This window comes from Stegastes partitus, unplaced genomic scaffold (genome assembly GCF_000690725.1).
Source record: "Stegastes partitus isolate 25-593 unplaced genomic scaffold, Stegastes_partitus-1.0.2 Scaffold665, whole genome shotgun sequence".
NCBI lineage: Eukaryota > Metazoa > Chordata > Actinopteri > Pomacentridae > Stegastes > Stegastes partitus.
Window position 1 is genome coordinate 20,836 of NW_007578396.1, and position 10,778 is coordinate 31,613.

At 42.0% G+C, this 10,778-nt stretch overlaps 1 protein-coding gene across 1 annotated transcript; it reads right to left on the minus strand.

Moving 5' to 3' along the window:
- Positions 1–515: 515 nt before the first annotated feature.
- mex3b (mex-3 RNA binding family member B) lies at positions 516–7,916 on the minus strand. Its single transcript, XM_008290288.1, has 2 exons — positions 6,064–7,916; positions 516–3,983 (listed from the first exon to the last, which is right to left on the minus strand). The coding sequence occupies exons 1-2, from the start codon at positions 6,284–6,286 to the stop codon at positions 2,578–2,580; spliced, it is 1,629 nt and encodes a 542-aa protein (XP_008288510.1). The 5' UTR covers positions 6,287–7,916; the 3' UTR covers positions 516–2,577.
- Positions 7,917–10,778: the final 2,862 nt, after the last annotated feature.

The window sequence follows — 10,778 nt, forward strand, 5'->3', positions numbered from 1 at the left end:
TCATATTTCACCTAAAGCTATTTAGCCCACCTTGGACCAGAATATTCATTGTGAGAATTTGGTGCTTCTCTCTATTGAATGTGAATGTGAACTGAATAGATGGGGTGTTGTATTCTTTGGGTAAAAATAAGCAATTTCACAGAATTTCCTTGAGTGTCATGACATTTTGATGCACAACTTTTCCATTTTCGTGGCATTCTGCAAACCTAGTTTTTAACTGAATAATGTAAAACCACTGTTTTTAACTGTTCCATAGGACTGCGTATTACATGACTAATTTGTATTTAAATCAAATGACCAGGCATTGCTTCTCTGAAAAACTGGATCATAACTTTAGTTGACTTTTTTTTTTCTTTTGTTTAACTAAAATAAGTCAAAATTAAAAAATGCTGTAGAGATTAATCTTTCTTGAAAAGAAAACAAATACAGTATAAACTGGACAAAGCACGTGAGACTGGGAATCTAACCAAACATTTGCTGGCATCTTTGCATATACAACAGGGCCACAAATAATACTTATTTTCTCTCTTTATTATGTAATCATTTGGTACATCACTTTTTGAAGTTAATGAAAATGTTCATCGTTAGTTTCCAGAGCTGAAGGTGATATTTCAATGTGTCTAATTTTGTTTGAACCAACATTTTAAAACCCAAAGACATTCAGCAGCAAATCATTACATTCAACTGATCCCCCCCTTTTCTTCTGTGATATTGTTATAAATCACCAACCTCTTTATCAAAATTGCTTGTGATTGATTTTCAGGTAAATCAATGTCAATTGGATGATTAATTACTGCAGCTTTAAATGAGTGTCCTGATGAGTAACTGATGAGACGATGTATTATTAAAAATGTGAGATTTGATAACCAGCTGCTGTTATAACTCAACAATTAACAACATCGATCAAACATCATTGGCAATCAAACATCACATTTTCCAAAATTCTCAGTATCTCGTTGAACTGTTTCATTAGTCCATCAATTACTAGAAAAGACAGATTATGGTCTTTGTATTAGTGTAATTAGTGATGAGGCGAGCCATGTCCTCCTATCAAGGAATACCTTCAATAATTAGGCCACGGTGATAATCTTGCCACCTACAAGCTTCCATTAGCAACCAGAGAGACTTCAAGCGTTCATAAAGCTATTAAACAATCCTGAACAGCACTGCTGCTCACCTCTGCTCTAAACACCAGTAGAACAAAAGCCAAGAGGGCAGGAAGAACACAAGAAGCAAATACCTCATGAATGTACCATTTTTATTGGACTTATATAGAAATACTTAAAAAAACATGAAGTAGCACCATTACTTAAGTTTTACTTTTTATCATGTATAATTTTAAATGTCAGAAAAATAAAACTCTTGATACATTTTCAAATCTTGTCTCAGCAAATATAATATTAGTATTTGACCATGAGGTTAAAGGCCCTTTATCATAAAATAAAATATACTTTGTTCTTAAACTTTGCTCAATAAAGTACATTTACGCTCAAGTAACTTCACCTACATATACATAAACAAGTGGTAAACAAATGTATTAAAATAGAAATACTAAAACTATAGTGGTGCAACAGAAGCCTGTAATTCCCACTGGAATCTAATTCATACAAATTTTAGAAAGCATAAACGATTTCTTTGTGTTCAACTTACTAAGTTTTGTACATTTCAATGTTTCATAATAATATAGAATAAAATATGCTTTATATTACTGAATAAAAAATACGCTGGGTGAAGCAGATTTAAAAGACATTTTTTTGCTGAACCTATAAAAACTCCATCCCAACAGAATACTGTCAAATACAATACACATTTTGTGGACTTGGATTTCCTCCCACAGTCGTGTGATATTAAAATAATACAGTGATCAATGCCATAAGGCCATACTAAAAAATAAACAATATTTCAACCCAGCTACAAAAAGTTCACTGAACTTAAATTAAAATATCTGTAAACATCTTTGCAATAAGAAATATAATCTTTCAAGTCAAAAAAGAATAAAATACTTCAATCTGTATTAATGTCATTTAAAACTTTCAACTTGTGGAAATTGATTCTATACATATATATGTAGGATATGTTGTTTCTCTCCCTCATGTAATTTCTGAACTCAAGCTGCAGTATCTTTGTAAGTCAATAGTCCTGTTTGGCTGAAAGCCCTCCATGTTTCCCAGCCATGGCCTCCATTTTTACTACATTCGATCAGAAAACCTGGAAGGCTCATCCTGCTAACAGTCTACAGTTTGACCCACGTACCTCCGTCCTGATCCCACTGTGTCTCTTCACCTCATAAATATAGGGTACAAATAACTAGAACTATTGATTACTATACTGTAATATTTAAAACATGCACTTAGATGTTAAAAATATTTCCCCAAGCTACAGTATATTATTAACAACTATGACGGAGCCTAAAAAGGTGTCTGTCCCTTCGGGATACTGCAGCCTCATACATACATATGTATATCTATGTACACTTTCCGAACTGATGATTGGATGATCTCATTAAAGCAGTATGAAGAGTCTGTTGTTGCTATTGTAGCCAGCCTCGCTGATGAGACAGTCAAAGAGTTACACTTCTTATGAAAATATACGTATAGCCTGAGTGACGCCGGTGTGGCAGACAGGACATTTGGGCTCACTCCTCTCACAGATACGATTGGCACATTCCATACAGAAGAGGTTGTGCCCACAGGGGACCAGGGCGGCGATGACCTCACTCTCAAAACACACTGAACAATCACGGCTGCCTTTTCGGCTTGTGCCAGATGAGGTGGAGGAGGAGGAAGAGGAGGAGGTGGACGAGGCTGAGGAGTCGCACGGAACCCCAGGGAGGTGAGGGCCTGGCAAGGACGCAATAGAGCCCGAGTACCCAGGGAAACTGAGAGGGCCTCCTCCGGGATCACTGCGCACCCTCCGGGCTAACGGGTGCTCAATGGGCGCTCCGCTGTGGCTGTGAAGCGGAGGCGACAGCCTAGGCTGTGGGGTACAACCATTCACTCTTCTCTGGCTCACTACTATCCCATTGGCATTAGTGGACGTACTGATTGGGAATATGGCTGAGGTGGAGGTGGGGGAGCTGCCTCCGGTGGAGGAGGGTGTCATACGACTTTCATACGGTGACCAAAGCAGGCCTGGTGGGGCTGGTGTAGGGTCAAACCCTGATGAGGAGTCAAAAGTCAGATCAGTGCAGTCAGGTGAGATGACCTCATTTCCGTAAACAAACCCGTTGCCATTGGTGTTGACGTTGATATTGTTGTTATTGTTGTTGCCATTGTTGTTAGTGGTGGTATAACTGAGTGCAGGGCTGGGGGGGCTGTAGTCAGCCATGCGTGAACTGTTGTTACCAAAGTAAGAGTCTGTGGAGGCGCTGCCCAGGGAGGAGGACGAGTCGTTGCGGTAGTTGGAGAAGGGTTTGCGCACCGAGGTGGGTGTCATTCCTGCATTGGGCTTGGACCACAGGGTGGCATGCCCATGCAGATCAAACCCCACATCAGTCCCATTTGCGTGAAAGTCATTTTCGTCCTGGAGCTCAATAAGGCCTCCTGTTCTCATGGCGATGTGGGCTTCGATCTCTTCACGTGCTCGGTCCACATTCTCCGGCATCCCAGTCACCTCAAACACTGGCTCCTTGTCCCGGCTTGGTGTCACTATGTAGGTGTGGGTCTGCTGCTGGATGCGTTTGATGGTGGCGCCCTTGGGGCCTACAACCAGCCCCACCACACGGTAAGGCACCCGAACTTGGATGGTGGTCTGTCCAGGCAGGTTAGGTGGTCCAGGAACAGGGGTGCCACTCCCATTCAGGCTGGTGTTTTTGTTCCTGGAGGCTCGGATCATGGAGAAGTGCTCAGCAGCAGAAATGATCTCCCTCCTGGCCATAGCTACATCCTCCCTCCTGCCTGTTACCACAAAAACAGGCTCCTCGCCCCGAACTGGAGTCTTGATGTAGGTGTTGGTCTTTGCTCGCAATGCTTTGATCTTGCAACCTGAGACATGGAAGCAAAAGACGAAGGTAAGGATAGGTTTCAAACTAACAACATCTCAAAATATGTCACGTGTCATACTAATACTTATGGACTATTCATAACAGATGCTGGATGTTTATTATTATCTTTCTTAGGAGTCATGTTCATTTGTTACAACAATACAGCCAGCATCTACAGCAGCTACTTCTGAACTCTTGATACTTATTTTATACTAATAGTGTTACGAAAAGAGTGGGGAAGTTACTTTAATACTTAACAGCCTGGCGCCAGTGCAGTAAATTGCATTACACCACTTTCAAGTACATACACACGTCATCAAAATGTGACTAACTGAGGAAACATCCTTAGAAGAATGACATAGTTAGCAGAGCAAGCCAGCTGAGTGGGACACAGTGTTGTAATCAGTACGGCTAAACCTCCCTAAAATCAGTCTGCATAGCCACTTAAAATCTCTTGGATCACCTGACTAGGACTACAGCAGTGAATGTATACATAGTCCCAACAGTGAAGCACAAAGGTTGGAGACAGATGATATGGGGCTGATTGGGAGCAAAATGTGTTGGGGCAATGACCTCCATAACTGGCCCCTGAATGCCTGTGGATTCCCCCATATATGCACACGCTTGGCAGAAGAAGAATATTTCAGCAAGATCACACTCCAATACACACTTCCAAAATCACACAAGAGTTTCTAAAGAACAACAAAGTAAAAACTATGACCTGGTTATGTCGCCTGACCTGAATCCAACAGAACACCTTCAAGCATGTACACATATCTCTTTATCATCAAAATAAGACTGGTTGAGGAAACAGGAAGTGTGGAAGTATGACATAATTAGCAGAGCAAGCCAGCTGAGTGGGACAGGGTGATGTAATCAGTAGAGGATGGTGAACCTACAGAAACTCATCCTGCACATCCAATTCAGATATCTGGGATTACCTCATAAGACTGAGTATCAAACTGGTGTTAAGTAAAATGAAGATGGAGTCTCTTTTATGAGGCTCGCCGTCTTAAAATAATACCCGAGGTCATGGTTAATCCGCGTTTTTTTCCCCACGTCACGCTTCTAACCTGATATAACCCGACACAGGGGGCTGTGTGAGGGAATGGGATGTAAACACATCCACCTCACTAATATACCGCTGCAGCTGTTTTGAAATGTAGGGCTGGCGATGGTGGTTCCTTGCAGTTCCTTTGTTTTTCTGGGAACCACAGCAGCAGGACAGGGAGGGGAAAAGATTCCGCATATGTAACCAAGCACCAGTACCGCCCTGCAGCCCTACAGCTGGAAGACTGCGAGCTGGATCTCTGCAGCTATGGGCGTCTGTGGCAAGGTAAGATCGTGACCGCTGTCCTAATTTGATCTTGGTGCTGATCACCATCACAGTCATAAAAAAAATAAAGCAAAACAAAAAGAACATTGCAAATGTGAGGTGAGCGGGCAGCCCGATCCCTCTGCTCACAGCTCGCTGACCTACATGTCCTGACTGATGATCGTAATAACACCTGTCATGTCTCTGCTCCTCAGCACACGTTCAGGAAATGTTCAGTAAGAAAGCACGGAGTTCGCTTAGTTCTCTGTCTTCTAAACTCAACTCCATTCATTATTACAACTTAACGAGCCTTTACTTGCCTAAAACGAACACACCAAAACAGAGTGCTGTCGGAGTTGCTTCGCTTTTCTGCACAGACAGAACAATCCGATGGGCGGTTATTCCACTTCTTGAATCAGTGTGTGCTACTCGCTGCCAGCCCACCACTGTGTATTTATAGAGGAGGAACAATGTGTGACTAACTGCTGAGACAACAACTAAAGTCCATGTTTTACTGAGGTGATTGTTACTTGGTGGACTGTAGTGATGCCGAATTCTCCAGCAGTGCCCCTATATTTTAGAATTCCCCTCAGAGCAGCAGCAGCAGGATAACTCATGCATTATGTGAGCGTGTGCTGGCATTCTGTCCCTCCCACACAGGAAAACAGCTGCTGGAGTGTTTGGGTGCATGGCCGTGGCTGCACTGCTCAGCTCCGCTGCAGGACAAATATAGAAGCAAACTGTCTACAAACAGTGAAACACACACCTTGTCTGCCCACAATCTCAGCCACATGCTCGGAGCTGGGGACCGGGACGCATTCGGTCATGTTGACGCTCTTTTTGCGGGGCTCCTGGTTGTTGTCGTACAGAGGGTTCTCGTCGTTGTCCAAGCCGAGCAGAGACAGCTGGTCCAGGGCGATCTGCAGGGCTCGCTGGTCGTCCAGTGCATCTCCCTGGACGCTGCTGTCAGCGAAGAGCGAGCTGGGCATCTTTGCGGCTTCGCTGCGTTGCGGGAATCGGAAAGAAGGCAAAATAAAGGAGGGCAAAGGAGGAGTGAACGGGGAAGAAAGAGAGGAGAGGGAAGGAGGAGGGGAGAAGCACCGGACCCGTTTTTTAAAGACAACTGGTCAGTGCAAATAAATCAGTGCGGCTGAAGGGGGGAAAGAAAAACAGTGCAAGGAGCTACAAAAAAAGCATCCGCCCCCTTTGTTTTTTCCGATCGAACCTGGATGTCCCGATCCGAGCCGACCCGGGCTGTGCTGTTGTACGGAAAGACGACAAACAAAACGCGTGTTTATTCCAGAGCCGGCGGTGGAAACAGTAATAATATTCCTTCCTGACAAAGGGCCCCTCCCCGGCTGGCCTCCCTCAGCTTCTCTGTTGCTTCTGTCTGAGTCTCCAGCCAGACGGAGAGATGTGCCGGTGACGTCACCGCAGGGCAGGGACGATGCGGTGCAGCGAGCTCATTTGCATACCGGCCAGCTGATTGGCTGCGTGCGGAGGAGTGGGCGGGATTGTGTGTGTGAAGCCCCACCCCCCACTTCTTTGTTCCCTGTCTCTCTTTGTCTCTCACTCCATGGAAGTACAGTCTATGATCACGTCTAGTCTGTTGCGCTGCTCGCTTCTCGCTCAGGCGGTTGGCATCGGATGTGCACATACAGTTACAGCTCACAACAATGGACATTAACAGCAATCTGAACTCAATAAACCGGTAGACTGATTTGTGTTTTCCTGTCTGATACTGTTGGTGTGTTGTTATTTACTCCGATCCACATTGCGTTGTGATTTTAAACTGATGATGATGATAATGATGATGATGATGATTATATCCATTTGTTGAGACTCCAGCTGTAAAACGTTGTACAAAACAATAGATGTCCATGTGCTGTTTTTCTGTGTCAGTAATACTTTTTGCCTTGCACAAGTGTTTGTTTGAATTTCTGTGATTGAAGCTTTATCTTAGTTTGGACATACCAGCTCCAACAAGAACTAATTTAAAAACAACAACAACAAAGAAACACACACAAAAAAGTAAAGTTAATTGGGTTTGATATTGAAGTTAGAGCAGAGCAGGGGGTCTGTGGACCACAAACAGCAAGGATGCCAAGTCAACAAAAACAAGAGTAAGAGCAGGATTAAATTATGTGGTCAGTTTAGAATTGCATTGGATCATTTGATTGTTTTCTGAGGAGAAACTACTTTAGTTACTCACACGTAATTATAAATGGCAAAAGCTACTGAGCAGTTGAGTGTTATCAGCTGATTATCCACACACACATGACTGTTTAGGTGTATTTGTAAGAGATAGGAGGCTTCTTCCTTATAGCCAGTGTTATATTAAATAAATAAAGTTATTCTGTTCTGTGTGGGTTCAAGCCATACCATAGTGACTGCATTGTGTCAGAATATGTTATCAAAGTGACCACATGTTGTAGAATTAAAACAGACAGTACACTGAGAGCAGTGTATGATGCAAGCGAATGATAAACAATACTTTCTAAAGGATTTTTCAAATTTAAATTCCCCATTCTCAAATATCTAAAAATGAGTTTCATCTATTCTGTACAGTGTAATGATTTGCTATTTTTTAAAACTGCAATACATGTGTTTGCTACTTAGTTAAATAAAACATGAAGCCCACTGAAATCTCTGAAACTCAAATATTCATGCTCTTTATTTACATTTTTTAAATTAAAAAAGAAGAAGAAGAAGAAGAAGAACTTTCCAGCTTGTATGTAATAAAGCTTGAAAAGCATATTTATTTCACTTCAAATCTAGCGGGACTGTCTTGACAACATGAGCTGGGAGCATTTCTAATTTTATTTCAGTCTTTTTCCTCAGTATTGTGGGATATTGTGAGGCGTAGACATGGAGAACATTGCAGGGTGATGCAGTGTTTGCCGTTATGGATGGCCGTAGACTGAGAGAGGCAGGAGGATGGTGGAGGGGTGAGGTTGGGGGTGTTTGGTCAAAGGGCCTTTAGGCAACACAAAGGGGATTTCAAGCTGATTCAAAACCATTTTGACCAGAAGCACTTTGCTTTGTCACCTCACTCCTGGAGCACAATACCAATGCTAATGAGGAGCCACTCAGGAACTGGAGGAGGTGATGTGGTGGGACCCTCTTGTTAATATTTGACACATCAGCTCCCCCCAAACATTTATACTCCCCAAAGTGTCGTGGTGTATAAGCATACCTAGCCTTTAGTTTATATTTGCTGGCCTGCAAGCACTCGGATTTACTGAGTCTAAATGCACTGGAGTAAAATATGCATCATGTGTACATTTTTAAGAATAGAAACTCTTCCCTGATTGCTAAAGTGCCGTGATTCCCTGAAGAAATACTGAAAGTTAACAGTCTCACCTCAAGATCTTCACCAGCAGATGGAGTTACCAAGTTGTCACTTACATGGAGACATCAAATTTCCATATATCTGTCCAAGTTAGCTCAAAAGTTGAGATTTAAAAGTTTGTTCTCAACCTTGGAAAACAGAAGTTGGCAAAACATTCTCAAACACAACATCTATTTAGTAGCTGTTTCAAAACATTTGACCGTATGATTAAAATAATTGACTCTGAAATGCAAATTGAAATTACTTCCAGCTTAGGGAACTCTCTGAAAAGTGCTGAGGATGACAGAACATTTGTTTGTTGGTAGATCAAAAACCTTCACTAAACACAGTCTGTTATTAGTCTTATTTTAACCTCTGAAATCACCCAGTTTTGGCCAGACACATGGGTAGGACAACCAGAAATAATGTGTATTTCAATGGTTATAAAGGTGTACAAAGATGTTGTGATCAACAGACATGTACTTTGGGTATATGACTTATCATGTCTTTTATCTTTTTAAAATTTTAGATAACTACCTTCAAACTCTGCACCAAATGGAATAGCCATTGACTGTAGAATCATGTCCCGTAGAATATCTCTGTATTGCTGCTGGCTACATCTGACCCTGATATGTAAGCAGCATTCCAGAAATCATACCAGTTCTGGTATAGAAACATGTGCCCTTAGAGCTCTCCTCGACACGGAATCCTTGACTCTGTTCCTTGTAGAGACATGACCTAAAGCAACACTTCTTACAGCTGCGTTTATCTACATTACCATCTGTCTTCCATGTGCTTATATTCACAGTTCTGCTGTAAGGTTCTCCCTCTGCTTTGAGGACCTGAAGAAATAAAGTGCTACTGAATTGAATTAAGGGCCTGGAGTTTTTGTGGTGTTGCACAGGCCCACAGTGTGTCCCACTGCTCTCTGTTAAGCCCAGACAGACACTGATTGCAGCATCATCGCTGATATTTGTTGTTTGGTATTAGGCGTTAGCCAGCTGCTTAGAGGCGATTACCCGTATGCCTTTTAATGAGAGGAAGAAAAGCTTTGCTTGCTCTAACCCAGAGAGCGACGGAGACAGACAGGGCTTAGTGATCACTCTGCCAGTCACTGCGCTGTAGCTACAGGGCTGCAGACACAGACACTGGGTCACAGTAAACAGCAGGTCACAGGATACAGAGCAGCCTGTCTGCACACTCCTCCTGACTCTAACACCCTGACCTCATGCACTGATACAGTACACAGGCTTCCTGCTGCAACGACAGGTTATGCAGATCACACTGCTGCGTTGGTAACTCTCCTTTTGTGTTTGTTTCATGATAATCAGTTCTGTGTTCCCAGTTCAAAAGGATCACCCCTTTATAATTGATTTTAAGTCCATAATAATTCACATCACCCAGTGCTGTGTTGTAGCTTTTTTATTAACTTTTGAAGCTCTATTATTTTTTTATTGGTATAGCTCACTCATGTAAGCTCATACAATTAGCTTTTGATCTTTTTAAAGCATAATGTAAGGACTATTTTCAAGCACTCAGAGGAAACATAATGGGCTATTTATCACCAGCTACTTTGTGCCAAAATTTAACACGGTGATTTGTTTCGAAACCACTTTAAACTACATTCGTACAAATTAACATCTGCTGTCCTCTCATTCAAAACTGGCCAGAGCCATTGTATGAGTGAAGAAAGGACATAGGCCTGAAAGTAACCAAAACCTTTACAATATTACTAAATGAACTGGTGAACACATTCAAGTTTCTGTCTGAGAGAGACTTTAAAACAGGATATTGAACTTCAGAACAAAAACAACACAAACGTTTCTTTTGCTCCACACAGCTCAACAGTAAGAAACATGCTCCCAATGCAAATATAAGTGGCTTTTGTGTGTCATTTTCATGACGACTTTGTTCTGTTAAGAAGAAATATTTTCCTTAAGGTTCCATTGATGAAATATTCAGCGTACAAATAGGGGTACCAAGATCCTCTTTTAATGACAAATTGTAAAGGTGTGGATGATGAGGAATATCCTTGTGCAGCCTCTTCTCATAATAATCATTTGTTTTAAGCATCATTTGTTTTTCTGGCATTTCCTGGTTTTGGACCACATGTGAACATGCACTGATAATGCATGATTATGAATTAGCTT